General features: G+C 38.1%; 1 protein-coding gene across 1 annotated transcript in view; it reads right to left on the bottom strand.

Annotated features, from left to right (window-relative positions):
• Nucleotides 1–21,830, bottom strand: part of gria1a (glutamate receptor, ionotropic, AMPA 1a) — a 90,533-nt gene that overhangs the window by 7,769 nt on the left and 60,934 nt on the right. Inside the window, 4 exon segments of the mRNA XM_059345454.1 lie at nt 361–495; nt 6,993–7,107; nt 11,331–11,578; nt 13,962–14,160. Coding sequence (XP_059201437.1) covers nt 361–495; nt 6,993–7,107; nt 11,331–11,578; nt 13,962–14,160 — 697 coding nt within the window.

Genomic DNA, 21,830 nt, shown 5'->3' on the forward strand with positions numbered 1-21,830 from the left:
ATTCAACAACACTGCAGTAGATCAGTGACGTAAAGACTGAGCGAGGTAGCGGCAGAGATAGAGAGAGGTACAGGACAGCGTTTGCACTGCGGTGGAAGCCGTGAGAGGCCCTACTGTGATCACGGTTAGATGGGCGGAAGGGTGAGGAGGCGGATGTCATCATCATCATCATCATCATCATGGTTTGAATCACAGCGTTTCCTACCCCGTGGCTGTGCTCTGCCCTTATATCTTAACAGTGTTGTTGGCGTACAGGCCGTAGCTCTGCAGCTCTGTGTAGGGGGCGCTAGCACCACTGTCTAAGGCTGAGCAGTGAAAGGCCTGAGCGGCTGAGGCGGCAGCGGCTCGCGCGGTGGACACCTTCATTCGGCGCGATTCGGTCCTGGACTTGTAGCAGAACTCCACCAGCGCCACCAGCATGGCCAGGCCCAGGCCGCCGATCAGGATGTAGAAGACTCCCGCCACATTGCTGAGGCTCAGAGCGCTCGTCTTGTCCTGGAGGAGAGGAAGGAGCCGAGTGGTGAGGAGGGGTAGTGGCAACAAAACACTATCTACAGGTTTACACACAAAACTGAAGACAGACTGATTCACACACACGTACTACAGGAACAACATTAGTCTCACAAACAGGAATCACAAGTGAAAGGTTGTAAACACACACAAAAAAACCCACACACAAGAACACACACGCACATACAAGTGTGGACCTTTCTTCTGTAATTTAAGTCAATAAACATTCCCATAAATAAAGATTGAGGATAAAAGTCAATTACAAAAACTCTGCTTGTAAATACTTGTCAAGGTGTTTTCTGGGGACTTAACAATTTAAAAGGTCTGGTAAAGACTGAAGCTGAGCATTTATATTTTCTTACAAAAACATAATAAAAAATCAAGGTTGGGGAATAATAATGATATTTTTTTAGTTGAGAAGATAAAAAGAATAAAAAAATAGAAAAAAAAATAACCAAAGAGTTTTAGACAGGATTTTAGCATGACTAACAGAGGACCTCCAAACTGTGTCTTTGGTTTTAAGGTCCCCTGTTGGATAGGTAGTAAAGTAAAGCACACACATACATACACACACACACACACACACACACACACACACACACACACACACACACAGAACTCGACACAGAAAAGAAACATCAGCAATAAAAACATGTTTTGGAAGCTTGTCTCACAAAGTAAGATTAAATATGTATGCTGGTTAACTTTGGATCAAATTCTGGTTTCACATAAATTGAGTGTGATGCGGATGCTAAAAACATGTCATCCCTGCACACACACACTACAGCTAGAGTCGAAGCTAGTAACATCAAAATGACAGATACTAGAGCACAGAATGGCATACTTTGTTCCCTGCCCCCTAAGACAATTTGATACATCAGAAATATATTTAAGATTTGTAGTGTCACTCTTCCTCTCTGAGAAACAAAGCAGGTCTTGTAATTGGAGACTGTAGCACTCAAATCCCCTCACTGCAGGAACAGAGAATGCTTCATGACGCTGTCATATAAATACTACCCTAAAAAGTATTCTGACTGTGTCCTAATGAGGAGCAACCTTTTAATTAAAAAAGAATATCTGCATGTTGAAAATTAACTCCCAGTGATTTATTCAAGCTACAATTCGGTCACAGGCCTTTATCAAGTCTTTTTTAATTTCACAAATCAAACTCCCGCAGTGCTCCTCTCTCCACTAACACAAGCAACATTAATGAAAATTTTCTGCTTTTTTCCCTTAAATTGATCAATTCTACACTTTTTTCATCATCATAACAGAAACGAACAGCTATTTATTTCCCTGTTCCAGGCTACTTAGGATATTAAAATATCAACCATATTATTGAAACCTGAGTATATCACACTCACTTTGTGAGACAGGCCCCAGATAATGAAAATATATACAGTTCTATATTTTCTATGACGTATACAATTCTGAGCATTTCAAACATGGCCTATATTAACCTTCTAAGTTAAAACACTTATAGCCATTTTTGTTCTCTGAAATCATAGAGGGAAGAGGTACAGGTAAAGTGTTCACACCCCACATCACATGCATTCATGCAGCAACAGCACAAACAAGTCTTAGGTTTGACATTGCTCCATATAATAGGTCATTATGCTCTATCGCAGTGGCCCTTACTTACATTTATGCCCGTTTATAGTGTGTAATTAAATGGAATCATTAACATAAAGACTTAAATCATTCAACCTAAAGGGCTCTTCGTGGAACAAAAGGGCTTAATGAGTATGTTATAGCATGTAAATCCATTTTTATTATAGCTCTACTTTACCTCCATGTGCAGGCTTGTATTACTTCTATTCACTTAAATAAAAGGCACATTTGCATTTCAATACATTAAGTCTGTATTCTGACCAAATATTATCAACATATACCCTCGAATTAAGTAGCATTATGCAATGTAAATAAGGTTTTTATACCAACGCATGTGTGTGAAACCATGTGCTACTGAGGACGACTTTTCAAGCTTTTGCTTTGAACACGGACAACACTGGGTAATTTCAGAGACTACTTCCTTCTACTTTGCTGAATTTATGTTTATCCCCTGGAGCTGTTTTTGGAGCGCTTCCTAGGGTAGAGGCCAAATTTCTAGAAATGTTTTTGAATAAATGTGCGTGTCTAAACTTACAAATACTTTTAAAACCAACAAAAGACATGAGTTACTAATGAAACTTAGTTCTTCACCCTGCTAGTAACTGTTCAGAGCAGTGAGTTTGAGTTGCTCTAAAGAGCTTATGAGATTTTTAAGCAGATTAGAAAATTACCCCAAACAAAAATAATCATATACTAAGGTTGTGAGTGTTAATTTATCTTAAATGGATATCTTTTTTTCTTCTTCCCGCGAGTTAAATGACAGGATCAACACACAGTTATCTGTGCATGGCAAAAATTTACCCAAGTAGCCAGCAGCCAGTTAGCCTAGATTAGCTCAAAGCCTCGTACAGGTAAAAAGCTAATGGTTTAGTTAGCTTACTTTAGTTTTTGACTCAAATTAACAAGATTTAATGTGCTAACTTGTGAGCTTTACAGATGCGGGTGAAGCAGAATTTGTTACCTTGAGCTAAGCTAAGCTAACCAGCAGGAGACGCTAGCTACATAGTTAGCATACAGATATTATTAATAAAATGCTTGATCCAGAGGGCATTTAGCTTAGCTTGGCATACGGTCCAGAAACTATCCAGGGACCAGCATCTCTGAACTTTACTTAAGTAACAGTGAGGTTTTACAGGAACTTGACAAGTTCAATCATTGCTGTGAGGTTACAAAGCAATCAGATGTCCATATTTGTGTGTCCTCTAAACACAAAGACATTCACAAAAACTATTTTGTTTGTGTCAAGATCAAACAAAGAAGATATATCATGGTAAGTGATTAAATTTAGAGGTGCCCCTGCTGATTCTAGTTTCATACCAGTGGTATCTAACTTTCTGCAAGAAAGTCAATAAGCATATTTCCCAAACTGTCAAATTATTCCTTTAAAGTCAAGTTATGATCCAAACCACATAAATATTAACTATAGAGGGATTTAAAATTTCCCAGTAAACCACATTTAAATATAGACTTATGTGACTGTACTGCAAAGAGGTTCTTGACTGATCAATGGCAGTGTATTCCACTAAATCTCTCCTTAAATGGAACTCCTCGCTTTAGCAAAGATAAGAAAATATTTCTTTCGAACGTGTTCCCCGGACACACAGCCCATCGTTGCACATGGTTTGACACAGTCCTGCGCTAAAGGATCAAAATATGAAGGGGAAGAAGAAAATAAAGTCTTGGCACTTGTAGTGTGGTGACAGGTAACATAAACTGCAAATGCATGCAAATGCACAGTGGCAGACTTGCTGTGACTCGGGGTTGATCTAGCAGATTGACAGGGTTTGCATCCCTACATGCACACACCCTTCAGTGAGAGAGGTCTCGGCAGGATTGCGCAAAGGTTATGGCTCAACATGTTTGAAGGGTTCAACAAAGTCCAATGGCCTAATGTCATCATCTGTCCTCCTCACATCCTTCTGTTTCTCTTTTTCTTATTTTTCTCCTTGGGAAAGAGTTGCAAATTGCTCTCAGAGTGATTCATATTCAGTCGACAGTACAAACTCAAGGTTATCATCACACTTGATCTGTGTGTATGTGTGTGTGTTTTAGAAGTTGGAAAACTATTTTAAGAGGATTTATTCAACTGTATTCACTAATACAAACCATTGTAACAATCTGAACTAATGCACCACATAATATTTATTTACACGCTGGTAATGAACATTAAATTCTGACAACACAAACTCAGTGGGAAAAAAGAGACATAAGAGCACTACCAGAGTACTGGCCCGAATATAAGACAACATTTTTAGCTTTTTATGACTCAGTTTGCTGACTTTATGAGCCCACTCTATTTCTACTACTCTTACCCTATCCTGAAGCATTTACTGTGTTCTTTTAATTGACAATGATTCCAGTTACATAAGCTCTCTTTACATATAAAATATTGCTGCTGCCTCATGTTAATGTTACAGCAGAAATGTACTGCACAGTCAGCTAAAACACAGCAAACATTTAAATACTAATTTAGCAATATCCTACATTTTAGGTACTGAATTTGTAACAGCAGCAGCAGCAGCAGTACAAATTATAGCCGTGATAGTAACAGTATAGATTTATAGTACATGGTCGCCCATAAAGTTGGAATGATTTTGTTTTCAGACACAATCCTCTCTTAATTGTGGATTCATTTTCATTGTGATATGTGTAAAATAGATTGATTTATGAATAAAGTTTTGAGAAGATATCCCTATTTCCCTGTCAAGAATAAGTTACATTGTCACAATTATTTAATGGAAAGAGTTAAACAATATTTTATTATAACTTTATGGGTGACCGTGTGGTAGTAGGAGTAGATTTTTGTTAAGCCAAAGGGATGTAATCAAATTAGTATTTTAAATTTGTATTTTGAGTAATTATATAGCATTGCTGGAGTTACAGAGCATGCAAAAACTAAAATAAGGAAAAAAGGATAATACTATTTGTTTTGGTAGACTGATGTATTGATTTTCCATAAGTTTCAATAAATAACTAAATTCTACCAAGAGCTAATTGAGGTGCAAAAATAACTTGAATTAAAAAACTGCAGTGGATTTGAGGATCATTATTATTATTTTTATTAATATTATTGTCTACATTTTTCTGTAAATGTGCAAGTATGTGAAACATGATCCTAAAACATGATGCACTGTCTTATGTTCGGGCCAATACAGCAGTACGACTGGAACCACATGGGGAGTATTGCTCAGTGTAATAGAGGCTGAGGGCTGGACTTGGGAGCTGGTCTAGGATCAGGGCGGGGTTGTGCTGGGAGGTGCTGTGAGGTGACAGGTTTAGGTCGGAGACTAACCTTTCTTCCGGAGTCCTTGCTGCCACATTCCCCTTTATCGTACCACCATTTGTTTTTCAGTTTGTCTAAGACGGCTTGCTCATTGAGTTTCAACACCGCTAGGTTTACTGGGATTCTTCCAACCATAAGGAAATAACATAAATAACATATTATACCATGTTATTTTATGTTATTAGTTCAGAGACACACAGCAGCAAATACATACACACGTTCATGTGACCTTGCTAAAAAACAAAACAAAAAAACAAACAGTTTTTCACACACCACACACACGCACACACACACACACATATATAGAGAGCATAAACGTCATTAGAAGCATCAGAGACAAAGTGATATGCATTAATACTCCATCTAGCTTGGTTGGCTTGCTCCCTAAGGCAGTAGATGTGTATTACTATATCACTTTGGGTAACCGGCACACTGCTTACCCTCACTTATGCAACATGGATTTTCCAATTGTATCTTTTGTTAAAAGTAAATTATTGTGATTGATCCCCCCTCCCAAAATGGAACAAATCAAGCCCAAGGCCAAACTAAATGGATGCATGGGGCTTTTATCCTCTGAACTCCATTACCTGCTGGCTAGGGTTTGAAGTGCATGTTTTATTTTGCTTTTTAAATTGCCAAAATTACAATATTTGTTGTAGCCAGAAATTGGAAAAATAAAAATCATCACTGGAATTTAAAATTTCTGACAATCCTTGAACAAATTATGTGTGATGGACGCTTCCATCAGGAAAAATAAGCTCTGTTATCTAAGCTCAAAATAGTAATATCTTATAAAATTTACTTTATGCAACCTGTCTCATTTAATATTTGGCCAAAAATGAACTTTTTGCTCTAACCCATTAAATTCTGTTCTAAATTCTAAAACTTGGACTAAACTGTAGGCTGTTTGCACAGACCCAAGGGGAGAGGAAAAATAGATTGTTAAAGTAGAGGTTGTAAAAATGTTAATAGTTCAATCGGTAGAGAATGTGTGGCCCTATTCCCCTATACTGGTAAAACGTATGGCCGCTTGCAAAAATGTTGTATTCATAGATTCCATTTAATTCCAACTTTTGTGAAAAGAATTATCAAAGAAATGTGTGATTTCCAGCATTATAATAGATATTATAGAAGCAGTGTTATACTGCTTAAAGAGTTAAGAGTTCTCTCTACTTGTAGCCATGATTGTGTTGTTTCCATAGAGATGCAAGACTTACATATTGCTACAAAGAATGAAGCCACAGTAAGTTAAATGTGACAAACAAAAAACTGCTTTGGGTTCAGAGGGTTAAAACATCATTGAGCACCAGAGATGCAGTTGGTTTAATTACACTATGTTCATTTTGTTTAAGCAGGGGACATGACAGAAAAGTCCCCCCTCTGTAGTTTTTAAATGTATCCACTGCAGGCCAAATAATCACCCCCCTCCCAATGGGCACTTTTCCTCTGCCCTTCCCCACACCAAAGAGACATTGAGTGTTGCTTGAGTGGTAGTGCAGCGTGGGCCTGCCGGTTACCCCCCTCCCCACAACCCCCCACTCCCAGTGGTGGGTGGGTTACCCGCAGGGTTTATCAAACTGGCTCTGACCTTGGAGTCCCCGCCCCCGCTGCCGCACTCTCCCTTGTCGTACCACCACTTGTTTTTCAATTTGTCCAAGAGGCCCTGCTCGTTCAGTTTTAACACTGCCAGGTTTACTGGGTTTCTTGAAAATAATATAGAACGATAGCCATTAGGAGACACTCTATGGGACAGATATAAAGAGATTGGTCGCATGGTGGTGGTGATTATGACAACATTGACTTACAATTAGAAACTCCTGCGTAAAACTACTGATATGAAGCAGGAGTACTGGCTTTAGATGCACATGTTAGTTGTGTATCTGCAATGGGCTGAAATGCTGAGCGCCCATACAGTCGTAGAGTCAGGTTTTACCAAGCAGGGGCCTCAGAAGGAGGCAGAGCAGACACTATAAATGGAGATGCCTTGGATGCGGAAGTCTGTCTACAGATGGTAATTTCCTTTCAGTGGCACCAGCATACGGATTGCTATGGTAACTAACCTATCAATATTCAACCCATAACTGCATGGTGGTGAATAGAAGTCTGTGTTGATTAATTTTGAACTATCAGCAGAGACAAATGTAGACAGAGGCTTTCAATGTTTTAACTGTCAGGTTCAATTCTTCAACAAATCTATTTGTTAAACACACTGAAAGGAAACCATGAGACCAACTATAGACAGAGTCCTGTGCATGAATCTTTATGAACCAGCTCATCCAAAGCATCTCCTCAAGGCTTGCTCTCTCTCCCTGGTGAGTGTGGGTGTGTATTTCCTATAGCTGACTGGCCGCGGACAAAGACTCTCCCCATCTGCAAATCACAGAAAGACACAATCTGCAATCAGAATTTGCATAAAAGAAGTGAAGATTACAGCCTTTGCCAGATTGTTTTTTTTCCTCCTAAAATCAGTGTCAATTCTTCTGTGCAGTGACAATTTAGTTTGGTGATATTTTGCCTTTCTCAGCAGCAGAAGCAGGAGAGTCTTTGTCCCCGGCCGTGAGTGCACAACACAGCTGTAGGGAACACAGGTATCCTCAGGGCTGGTAAAACCTCTGAATTCTTTCTCAGCCCAGACAGAAGGAAAGAAGTCAAAGTGAGTGGACATGAAGACCTGCAGGTTAGTTTGGTCAGTTGGTTCGAGACTGTATGTTAGGTGGGATGGGATTAACAGTCAGGCAGACATGGGGGTGGCTAGACATCATACATGTAAGGAATGAAGCAGGGAGAATAAATACAGAACATTTCCCAGACTGAACACAGAGTGCAGTTTGAAGACAGGCCGTCTGTACATCCTGTGAAATGAAGAGTCAGTTTAGCATTTATTTTCAAAGTGCTGCTTTCAATCAGGCCTGCAATATAAATATTATAAATGCATATATATTTTCAGATGCCAGTAGGGGTGTTCAGATGTGTTATATTGGGATCAGCTCTAATGCTGACCTTAATAAGCAGATCTGTTATGACATTCAATTTTTTTCTGCTCTGTTAATTTGCTGCAGTGAGCTAAATTTGATTAAGGTACTGTTGTTCGTTTTCGATCAGACACAGTGCTTTTAGTAGCCAGTGGTGGCTTTTTGCAGTCGGTTTCGAGTGTTTTGCTCGCTGCTTTAGCATCCCTGAGCGTCTAGCATTTTTCTGCTCAATGCAGCTTGCATTTTTGCAGGAGCACCCTTAAAGCCTTCAGTTGAAAAATCTTAAGAGTGTAAAAAGCGCACAATGTAATATGTTTTATTACCATTTTTCAAGGACAGGTTATGAGTTGCGGCAAAATGCTATTCTTTGTTATTTTTTAAAAATTGTAGGCTTCAACAAAAAGGCGCTCTGCAACCTGCAAAACTCTTATTTTCCAATTGTGAAGCACAATAAATGCATTTTAAAGAGTCTGTACAGTCAGAACATTAATAAAGCAGTAAAAAGCACTTGCCATGTGAAGATATAATGCAGTAATGGTGTCCTGACCACAGAATGTAGTCACGCTACCGCTGTGTGTGTTTAAATCTGAGCTTTTCTTTTCTTTGTTGACAACAAACAACTAAAAATTGTGGTAGCTTGTCTGACAGCACGTTCGTGTTTAGTGTATGTGTGTCCCTGTGTGCGTCACAGCAGCCGCTGCTCTGCACTGCCACCCATCAGTTCCCCTCGGGTTACACTGTTAGCTGTGTCCCCACTGTTGCCATTTTTAGGCCTGTTGGTCCTGGTACTAGCACCGTTAGCATATAGCTACCGGCTCAGCCACCACCATATTGAGAGCTGTGTGCAGGCAACTGATAGGCTCTGAAATCAGTGTACAGCCACTTTAATATGAAGACAACAGTAAACTTATACTCTGATGATAGTGGCATTCCTACTTGGCTAACCAAAAATGGATTTAGATTATTTTGCACTTCTTGTAGGGAAGTTATTTTGAACACTGATTCCAAAAAAAGTTTTGATGCTGTGAAAAACATAATAAAAACAGAATGCAATTATTTGCAATTCGTTTGTGACATATATCCAATTAAATACAGCACAAAGACAAGATATCTAATGCTAAAACTAGGACATCTTTGTTTTTTGTAAATACAGTATATGCACTCAATACACTTAATGCATTCTGTTTTTTTTTATTAATTTTTACATAGCATCCCAACTTTGCAGGTGCATGTGCTGTTTGTAAGGTCTGTATCTGTAAACACCAGTTATCTCAAAGGAAGAACTTCACGCCACATGTATTTGAAAAGATTAACTTGATGGTCTACCTTTGTTCAGAACTTTGTACTAAAAAAAGAAAAGAAAAAAGAAGAGCCCTGTTTCCCTGTCTGTAGTTGGCATCAGGAGAAAGCCTGTGTTTAGGTATTGGATTTGGCATAGAGAGAAAAGAAGTCGAGTCAGCGCAGCCTTACTTTCAGAACTCTGTGCAAAGTGATGCATTAACAATGCATTGCAGGTGTGATTGAACCCAACTCTTTGAATCCAGTGGACATTCACTGTTGTCTGATCCCAAGTGAGCAGCAAAAATACTCAATTTCTACTTCAACCATAAAAAAAATACTTGAATTATTCAAAATTTCCTATCTTTAATGCAACACTTGCAATCCTGAATTTTGTTCTGTTCATGAAACTCAGTATCAGACATCTGTGAAGGGCCAGAGACAATAACATAAATCACTCACACAGAGAGAGGGAGATAATGGGGCCATCCTCAGCAGTTCAACACTGCATATCATTGCTGCGTTGTAAGTTTGCACCGATGTGACTGTATGTCTTGGGAGCAGATTAATTTCACCAGTTGTCACTAATACAGCACTTACTTGCTGTACGGAATGTAATTTGCATTAAATTTTAATGGAGCCCCTGAGTTAGACAAAGGCAACATTTCTAGTCAGCGTGTTCTGACCTTTGGCTGCCAACCAATGTGGAACCCCCAAAGAATCCTTAGCCAGTTTGAATGAAATCTCCCCATATGGCTCCTTTCATTAAAATAAATTAGGCCTGTTAGAGATAGATTAAAAGCTTCAGATGCCACCAGCTCCTGTGCTCTCTCTGTAGTTTCAAGACAAACATGAATGGGAAGTTGGTTAAGGGTGTTAATGCAATATGAAAAGACAGCTGCTGCTCTCGGACATCGATGGCAGAAAAAGTACATCCAGTGTGAATTATCCTTCATGACATCAATTATCACATTGAATGTGGCAAAAATGAATTCAACTCTGCTGACTTCACATTCAAGGTGCGAGCCTTGGCGGAAGGGGAAAAGTAGCCATATGGGATGTGGTCCTTTAAGCTGTAATCCTGCTTTCAAGGGCCCTGCTGCTTTGTGAGAGGTGCATTTGCATTTTGTATGAGCGTTGCTGTGTGTTTGAGGGGATGCTTCAGTTTTAGAGGCAGACGTGAAACCAGCCACGACAAATGCTAATGAAGAAGGTTTGGGATGTAATTAGAGGGCAGCAGGAAAACAAGTGTTGCTTAAAGAGAATCTCATAGTCCTACTTTACACTTCTGCTAGTGCTCACAAGTCAGCTATGAATAGGCTCGTTGCATATATGCATACACAGGCACAAACAAAAGTGTTTTAAGTGGTGAAAGGGGCATGATGAAGTTGTGAATGTCTTTGTGATAGTGTGCAAAAGAAGGAAAAAGTTGAATAAAGTACTGTAAAATGAATGGCATGCATTTTATGTCTGATTAGAATGCATTCAGAGTATGTGGAACAGAATACTAATGCTGACATGTGGGGTTATTATGATAAAAAGATGCATAAATAAAGATGCAGCAAGAAGTGAAGCCAATGGACAAATCCATAGGTGACAGATGAAGCTCATGCACAAGCTCAGATAAAAGCTCTGGGAGGCTTTTATCCAGCCACGCTGCAGTGGCAGGGGCTTACCTGAGAGGGGAGCCCTTGGGCGTGGCGATGCCATAACCTTTAGAGTCCAGGTTTCCTCCCACCTTCATAGTATCGCACGGTTTCCTCTGCTCTATGTACTCGTTCATCGTGGACTCCAACAGGTAGGCATACTTGCCCTTGGACTTCCTGACCCTCATCACGCCCTCATCTGTGGTCTTGACAAACACGGACGGGTCAGCCGCCTTCATGTAGGACCACATCTTCTCAAACACGGCGATCTTCGACCTCTGACAACCAAAATTGTAAATGAAGGAGATGGGAAGACAGAGAAAGTGTCAGTGTGAATACTTTATCATCTATCCTAATTCTGTATGATGCTGTGTTAAAGCTATAATTTTAGATATTATTATGGTTTGATTTTTTTCATTTATAGTAATTTTACCAAATAGGATTTAGGGGGACCTACAGGTGCATTTCAATACATTAGAATATGATGGAAAGGTTCATTTCCAGTAGTACAGTAAGTTAAATAGCCCTAACCAAGTATTGAGTCATATAGATGGACATACTTTTCAGAGGCCAACATTTCCATATTAAACATACTTTTTAAAATTGGTCTTTTGTAATATTCCAGTTTTTTAGGTCTTCATTAATTATAAGTCATAATCATTATAATTAGAATGAAATAAATTAGGACGTGAAATGTTTCATTCTGTGTGTAATTGATTTACATAATGTGTTATTACCACTTTTTAAATTGAATTACTGACATAAATACATTTTCTATGATATTCTAATTTATAAAAACGCACCTGTATTGGCTTAAATGGAATATAGCATTCATAATTAAATTTTTCATTCATGGATAATCATCTGAAACTAAGTTGAGTATTTGGTACCTTAGAATGAACCCTTCATGTCTGTTTAGGGCCCCAGCCATGTTTCTACAGTAGGCATGTATGCAGTGGTGGAATGTAACTAAGTAGATTTATTCAAGTACTGTACTTAGTATAATTTTGACGTAGTTTTACTTTACTTGAGTAATTCCATTTTATGTAACTTTATACTTCTACTCCACTACATTTTAGACAAATATTGTCTTTTTTACTCCACTACATTTAGCTGACATCTTAAGTTACTAGTTACATTTCAGGTCAATATTCAACATGAAAAATATATTAATTAATTTATGATGTGTATGTATGTTTATAAATCAAACCACATAAAAGTATATCAAGTAGTTACAATAAGCTATACCTTGACAGCAGTAAAATGCTGCTAACATAATCAATATGTATAATAATACAATAATATATTGGAATATATAAAACAATCTGAGTGGGTCCATTCTGCATAACAAGTACTTTTACTTTTGATACTTTAAGGACATTTTGACGCTGAAACTTTTGTACTTTTACTTCAGTAAGTTTTGATGCAGGACTTTTACTTGTAGTGAAGTAATTCTGCAGTGTAGTATTAGTACTTTCACTCAAGTAAGGGATCTGAATACTTCTTCCACCACTGCATGTATGGACAAACCAAATACTGGATCTAAAGACAGCTATTCGCTTTTCAATGTTACCTGAGGGCTTGGAGAGGGAGTGATGAATGGAGAGCTATTCAGTTGGTCGCAACTTAATCTTACAAACTCCTGCCTAAATGTGTTGACATTCTGTAGCTAGTTCTCTATACAGTAGTTTTAATTTTTAGTGGCAGAGTCCGCCATTTCCACACCGGATCAACAGGACATGATGCATGCATGTAGTCCAGCAATTACTGTTTGTAATTTGATCTCATTAATGTCAGCCTCAATGTTTACTGTTTACTCTCCTAACACTATAGCAGAGATATATTGATTCTGTTACTGATAATGCAAAGCCAACATTTCCCACTGCTGCTGCTGCACATTACAAGCATCGAGCTGGTGAAACACGAGTCGATACGATTGTGAAGCAGTTGCAAGAAATGCTCTGCATGCCAAGATGGAGCTGCAGATGACTGCGTTGGTGTGCATTGTTTTGTGTTGTTTTTATTGTAAATTTAATTTTACCATAGTCATCTGTCTCTATGCATTATATTAACACACACCTTGGACTATTGTTTCTCATTGCACATACATTCTATGCTGTGAAATTTTGCACATGCTCTGATAAATACATTTACACTTCTTGTACAAGACTGTACAGCTCTCCCTTTTCAAAGTAATCATATTCAATTTGTACAGAGTTGTATGTAAGTTATAGTATTTCTAAAGTATGAGTTGTATTTATGTTATCGTAATTTTTCTATTCCATATTTACAGTCATAGAAAAATATATTACACCACCATTGTTTTTTAAATTTCTTGTTCATTTTAATGCCTGGTACAACTAAAGGTAAATTTTTTGTGGTTTTCTTGATAATGATTTTGGTTATTAACAAGAAAACCATGGAAAATGGTGAGATATCAGCTCTTAAATTAAACACTTATGAGCTATTTTTGTTGTTTTTAGTTGTACCAGGGATTAGAATGAACAAGAAATTGAAGAAAACAATGGTCTAATAATGTTTCCATGACTGTTGGAAACACTGTTTTGAATATTTATTGTATGCACCAAACACCAAGGCAAATACATGATTCTCAAACTGGTATTTGACTTTCGACTGAATGTTTGACATTTGGTTTCTCACCCTGAAGAATTCTTTGGTGGAGCCGGCATCCAGCGTTCCATAGGCGATTTCCGTCTGCTTGGCCAAATCCTCAGCACTCTCTATAGGAGACACCATCCTCTCCACCGTCAGGAAAGCAGCCAAGTTGGCAGTATAGGATGAGATGATGATGAGGGTGAAGAACCACCAGACGCCTCCAACAATTCGGCCAGACAGAGAGCTAAAAACAGAAGGGCAGGATCTTTGGTTGGTCGCAAATAGAAAACAATCAAGAATCAATTATATGTTAATGCAGTGACTTGGAAAATAAATAGCATCGTTCTTTTTTTTTCCCTGGCCAATTTTGCACGCAATCAAGAAAAGCAATCTAAAAACCTTGTGATGTTCACACCATCCAAATGACCCACATTGCATCACACTCCCTTTGCACACACACATACACACACACTTCGTTCCACCAGGCTTGGAGAGCTTAGACCAATGTGCTAAGGAAAGATAACCAGTTCCACAAAGGCCCACTCAGCTTCCTGCCGCCAAATTAATCTCACTTTAAGAAAGTTGCCAATATGTTTCATGGAACTACGCACATTAATTGTTAGGGATTAATAGGCAGAGGAGGACACTTAGCCACTGCTCTAATTGCACTTTCAAAAAAACAAAAAAACAAAAAAAGCAACTGGATGATTTGGGAGCAAAATCCCCTGAGTCAAATCCCTGTCTTTCCTCTCTCTCTCTCTCTCTCTCTCTCTCTCTCTCTCTCTCTCTCTCTCTCTCTCCGTGTGTCTCTTCACCTCAAGAGAAGCCAGCTTGAACAGCAACAGCAGAAATCATGTTGCGTTACATATCGGGTCCCCGACAAGCGCCGAGGCACAGAGCGGCGGAGCTTACGCAATGAAAATGACACAAATCTGAAACAAAAAAGGCTTTCATGATTCACCTTTGTGCCGTCAAGCCAAATGGAGCGTGAACATGAAGGCGAGATTAAGTATGAAAAAAAAAAAGGGAGAAGCTGAAACATAATCATTTAAGATGCTTTTCAGATGACGGGTGGATGATGAAAGAGCAGTCAGGGAGCGAGCGCAGAGCAAACACAGAATGGATGCAGAGCCTTTGAAAATCAGTTGGGAGAATGCAGAGCTTTCTGCAGGGTGTGTGTGTGTGTGTGTTTGACTTGTTCACTGATCACTGTTCAAAAGGGGTAGGGGTAAGGTTAAGCTTTTTCTGTGGAGTGAGAAAAGCAACAAGCTTTTCTAGATACAGTGCTTATTTAGTACTGCAGCAAACAATTCACAATTCTCCTGCGTCAGAACTCTCCATTTCAGCCCCGTACAGTCACACAAGTGAAAAAATGAACACACTGTTGATAGTCGTCACGACACACAACATCTCGGTAGCCAGACTTTCAGGTAAAACTCATTCAGGCAGTGAGCTCTGGTATTCTATGTAATTATATAAGCATTACTTAAGAAAAACTAGCAGCATCTCCCAGCATCCAAACAAATTAAGGCCAATGAGCTGTATTAGTTGCATAAAAGAAAAAACATACTGAGCTGCATGACTAATTCCCTTTCCATATAAATAAAGTGGTATGTTAGCTTTCCTTTCAAACTGTAAACAACAATTATGCAAAAAGAAATGTCAAAAGATAAACTACATACACACATAGGAGTAATACAAGGAGTATTCAAATAGATACCATACATACACACACACGTATATATATATATATATATATATATATATATATATATATATATATGAAAAAAAATCATATGTGACAAGAATAAGAAAAGCAGCAAATTCTCACATTTGAGTGGCTATAATTAGTGACTTTTGGGCAGTGGTGGAAGAAGTAGTCAGATCCTTTACTTCAGTAAAAGTACTAACACCACACTGTGAAATTACTCCACTACAAGTAAAAGGCCAGCATTCAAAACTTACTGAAGTAAAAGTACAAAAGTATCAGCATCAAAATGTACTTAAAGTATCAAAAGTAAAAGTACTCGATGTGCAGAATGGACCCACTCAGGTTGTTTTAAATATTCTGAATATATTATTGGATTATTACTAGTGATGCATTTATGTAAGCAGTGTTTGAAGTTTGTAAAGACAGGGCTCATTTTAACTTCTTAATATACTGTTATGAGGTTTAATTAAAAAAAATGTTTAATCACTTTAAATTGATCATGTTTTTTATGTTAAATCTAAACCTGAAAAGTAACTAAAGCTGGCAGATAAATGTAGTGGAGTAAAAGTATAAAGTTACACTAAATGGAAATAATCAAGTAAAGCACAAGTACCTCAAAATATTACCTAAGTACAGTAGTTAATTAAATGTACTTAGTTACTTTCCACCACTGCTTTTGGGCACGTTTTGGCTGAAAAACAAAGAATAAAGAATGGAATCATTAATCGATTATCAAAACAATTTTCATTATGTAAGAAAGAACTATTATTCATCTTGCCTGACATAATATCACAACATCACACTGGAAGAGAAGTGCTAATGAGACCTAAGTGTAACTTAACTTTTCTAATTGCTTCTCCTCTTTTCACGAGGAGCTTGCATAAGAATTTTACCCAAAGATGTTTTCAGGATGAAACACAGATAGAACAAAGAACTACCCGAAGAATGTGAGGAAAGAGAGAAAGTGTGTTAGTTTAAAACAGCAACACAAGTGAGAGCGAGGGAGAGGCGGAAAGAGAGAGAGACAGAGGGAGAGAAATGGCAGAGATGAAAAGTAAACTGGATAGTACCACCAGAGGCTGACAAACTCCTTAGCTTTGACTGTTGCTGGCCTCTAGAGATGGCAGTAAACAGCTGTCTAATCCTTCTCTTTCACTCGTCCTCTTTTTCTTTCTCTTGCTCTCTTCTCCTCCTCTCCTTTCTTTTTCCTTTCCCCTCCATCCACCCTGTGTCTCCGCTGTGCCGCCTGCCTGTCTCTTCATGTGCTGGAGGGGCTGACAGGAGCTTGTTTTGGGCCAAGCCAACAATGGCCTACACCTTGGCACTGACACTGACACATTCAACTATGCATGCACACACACACACATAGAAACAAACATGCATACTCTTTCTTCCTGAAGACAATGTGTGAGTTTGTGTGTGTGAGTTTGTCTGTGCAAGAGAACAACCAGGTCACCATTTACTGTGTGACTGGGAGAAAGAGAGATTTGTGTGTGTGTGTGTGTGTGTGTGTGTGTGGGTGTGTGTTAGTTCTCCTGCAGCAGTCCTCGTCCCCAGTTGAGAGGAGCGACTGGCAAACACAGACCTGTTTGTCTCTGTTTGTTTCCTTTTGAACTCGCTTCCTTTGAGCCTCCTTTCCGCTCCTCATACATTATTGCACAGCAGCCAACCTTGGTGCCTCGGTAAAACATTAACTAAGCTGTCTTATTACAGTACGGGAAATCTTTCCAAGTAGCACTGTAATTTCATAGTCTTGTTAAGGCAATGATTAATCAATTATTCAGTCTTCCCCTTTTATTGCATTACGAAGAAAAGGAATAGTAATGGGAGCAGCAGAAGCACTCGCTCTACAGCAGGGATGTATACAGGAAGGCAATACAACTGTGTATGCAAATTGTTTAAAGGGATAGATCAGATTTTTGGAGTGGAGTTGTATGAGGTACTTATAGATAGTCAGTGTATTCACTACAGTAGATGGTGGTCAGCATATCACCAGTTTGGAGAAGCAGTACTAAGAAACTACAGGTGCATCTCAATAAATTAGAATATGATGGAAAAGTCCATTTCAAGTAGTTCAAATAGCCCCAACCAAGTATTGAGTCATATAGATGGACATACTTTTCAGAGGCCAACATTTCCATATTAAATATACTTTTTAAAATTGGTCTTTTGTAATGTTAAAATATTTTTGAGACACTGAATTTTAGGTCTTCATTAAATGTAAGCAATAATCATTATAATTAGAAGAAATTAAATGAATTAAGATATGAAATGTTTCATTCTGTGTATAATAGATCTATATAATGTGTTATTTCCACTTTTTGAATTGAATTACCAACATAAATAAACTTTTCTATGGTATTCTAATTTATTGAGATGCACCTGTACTGCTGTGTGTGGGGGCAGCACCTAAACATTTAAGCCACCTAAAGAATATTTTCAACACTTTACCTTGCCATCAGACAGCCTTGTTTAAGTTAATATGTGGCAAATGAGGGTCATTATCTCTGCTTTCTTCAAAGCCACCAGACTCCATTGACAAAAATAGTAATTTACATTAACACATCCAGCAAATACAAAACAATGGAGCCACCCTGACAGTTTCACTACCCTTCTGGCTCGGATGGAGTCGAATTCCTTGTATGTTCCTCATATACTCAGCCATCGAAGCTGATTAATCAATCAATTCTGATTCTGTTTTTGGTCTCCATCAGTGGTGGAATGTGATTAAATACATTTGCTGAAGTACTGTACTTAAGTACAATTTTGAGGTATGTGTACTTTATTTGAGTATTTCCATTCCAACTTTATACTTCTACTCCACTACATTTTGAGGCAAATATTTTACTTCCTACTCCACTACATTTGGCTGACAGCTATTTTCTTACTTTTTCCTTCCTTACTTTCCTTTCAGGTCAAGATTTACTGTAAAAAAAAAAGTTTTAAAATTAAACCTCATAAGAGTATATAAAGTTCCAATGAGCCCTGTCTTTACAAAATTAAAATGCTGAAAATATTTAGAGTGCATATAAAAATCTGAGTGGGTCCATTCTGCAAAATTAATATTTTAACATTTGATACTTTAACTACATTTTGATGCTGATACTTTTGTACTTTTACATAAGTAAGTTTTGAATGCATGTCTTCTACTTTTAATGGAGTCTTTGACAGTGTGGTATTAGCACTTTTACTTTTACTAAGTAAAGGATCTGAATGTTTTTCCAGCACGGGTCTCTACTGACTCCTAAGGAAAATATCTGCTATTAAGTTGCTAAATAATCCACTAGGCTAAATGTCAACAGTGTGTTTACAGTTTTTTAGCTGAAAACTTTAGGAAACTGACTCCGGTTCTAGCATGAATGAGGTGTTTCCTGTGAGGGGACTTAACCAATAGTGAGACATTAAGAAGGGGGCTTTAAAAGAAAACAGCCACAGCTACAGCTGGAAACAGGGTGGATGAGAGCTGTGAGACTGAACCAAAACTGTAAAGTTGCAAGCTAAACAACCAAAACAATAAGCTGAAAGACGCTAAAACTCTCTGTAGAGCAGAAGGAAAGTTATCATCTGTGGGTTCGTCATGTGTGAGCACTTCCACAAGAACATTTGTCATTTGATCCAATGTGACTATAAAATTGGTATAAAGATTGATAGAAAGTATGTGTATAGATAGTATGTGTACAGTATTATAAGCATTACAAGTAGTGCATGCTCATGTGCTCCCACATAAGGCAGACTAAAACTACTTGTGTGTGTGTTTGATGGACAGCAAAACGAATTGGACCATCTTTTTACAGTATGTCAGATCCAGATCTTCATCCTTTGCTATATGATCTCCACCCACAGCTCCCTGAGAATCTGCTGTTGCACTAAACTCTCATTAGAATTCCCCCGGCTGGCCTCCTCTATTCGATATGGTAATTAGCAATGACTAATGACTTTAGCAAGTGTAAAAAATGAGCCAGTAATGGCCACATTACAATGGATTAGGAATTACAGAGGTTTAAATGAGAAAGAAAATGGTCTCTAATTATGGTGTGATTCTAAGACAAATCAGGGATGGAAAAGGAGTTTTCTGCTACACCGCTTTTTTTTTTTTTTCCCCAAAATTAACAAGACAGCTGTATGTTCTCAATGACTGGGCACAGCCACTCCCCATATGACGAGGACGAGATAGACGAGACGAGACCTATTTAGTGCAAGTCATTAGAAAAGACAGAATGAGAGTGACAGGGCTGCATGCACAGAAGCAGAAAAACCTACGGATGCAGCAGACAGAGAGGTACACGCACACACATACGTATACAGACTCGGTGTAATAACAGATCATGAGCGTTTTTGCTGACTAATCTGCCAATGCAGTGGTGAACTGCAGGAAACATCCTTAGCAACTACAGCTCCAAGATGTGGAAAAAAATGGAATAATAATATTCTATGGAATAAAAATGTAAAAACAAAACACAACATCACAGCAGAAAGCAGCCACTAATGAGACCACAGCAGATAAAGTGAGACTGTGTGTATCTTTATGTGCCCTCACACAAAGATCCTCTCTGGAGCTTCAGCAAATAAATACAAGTCCAAGTAAATATTATTATCCTGTATTGCTGGGCATATCAATTATTTCTGCAAAATATAAGTATTTCTCTTTAATATAAGGACAGCAAGGTCAAGGGCTACTCCATTAGTTTTGTCTGGAAGGATATTCAATGTGCAGTCTTTGTGTCTGTTTTCTATCTAATTTTCTAAGGCTGTGGCTTCTGGGGAGATTCATTACAATTATTTAATTGACCCTTTTTCTAAGTCCTGCCCCCCTGGTAACTGTTGCTAGACCTTGCATGTGAACGAATCCGTCAGTGAGATATATCAGAAAGAAAATAGTAGCCAATTTCTGGAATAATAGTTCTGAAACATGAGAGAAAAGTAGACAGAAAACACTACAATATGCATAAAGAGGACATTTAAATCAAGTGTCAGGCACCTGTAGTTATTGATCATTCAGGGGGAAAAGCATATAAAGGAACAACAACGCTTTTCCCAGCAGGGTAAGTTAGATAATATTAAAGATATGGGATTTTTAAGGCCGATGCAATAGTGATTTTAGAGGAGGGAATAATAAAAATGATAACCGATACAGTAATTGCTGAAATGAAAATAGACTTCTTTTATGTGGATTGTGCACTGTTTTATTTTTTTTTACCACACTGCAAATGTGTCCAGAAAGCTACTTTCTCAAAAATAAAACTATATACAAAATAACATTTAACATTGTTATTCATTATACAAACAATGTGTTTCATTGTCAGCCAATTCTACAAATGATAACTGAGAAAATAAATAATAAATAGGAATAAAATACATAGCTAAATAAGCATCATTGCTGTTCAGTTCAGTCAAAACAATCAATAGCTTATACCATTTCTAAACCACACCAAGAACCATTTTCTGCATTATATATAGCAGTGGGCGATATATATCGTCAACAATAATATAGTATATATAATATATAACGTTTTGACGATGTTCAATTTAACATTATTGAGTATTTATAACATCTCAAAAAGTAAAAACAAACAAAAGGCACATAGACGGTAGAGGAGAGGTGCATGAACGTCACTTTGTTAACAATATTAAGAAATGATAATGTGCCACTTATTTGCTCATGCTGCACAGTTTACCTCAGGAGAGAGAAGCCGAATGTTTACCCATTTAATGTCTCTGCATTGATGTTTAACTGGGACTCTCTTGAATGCTTCAGTTTAAAGAAAATAAACAAGAGCTGTTGTTCTGAAACACTCAGTCCATCCATAGATGTCCTGGTAAGCAAGAAGAAATTGAATATAAATCATATATACATATATATATGCAATATACACCGATACAGATAGGCCTTTGATAGGCCAATATTTTTCATTCATTATCCTTAACCGGCGGTCGAGGCGGGTATACCCTGGACAGGTCATCATACTATCACAGGGCTGACACATAGAGACAGACAAGCATGCTCTCATTCACTCCTATGGGCAATTTAGAGTCATCAATTTAACCTGAGTGCATGTTTACTTTTGGACTTTGAATTGTGAACCCACACTGACACCAGGAAACTCCACACAGGCCGGAGTCAAACCGGCGACTGGCTAGCCACTACACCACTGTTAAGCCCTCTAGGTAATATACTGTTTTATATTAAGCAAATGTTTACTTAT

This window comes from Centropristis striata, chromosome 12 (assembly GCF_030273125.1).
Source record: "Centropristis striata isolate RG_2023a ecotype Rhode Island chromosome 12, C.striata_1.0, whole genome shotgun sequence".
NCBI lineage: Eukaryota > Metazoa > Chordata > Actinopteri > Perciformes > Serranidae > Centropristis > Centropristis striata.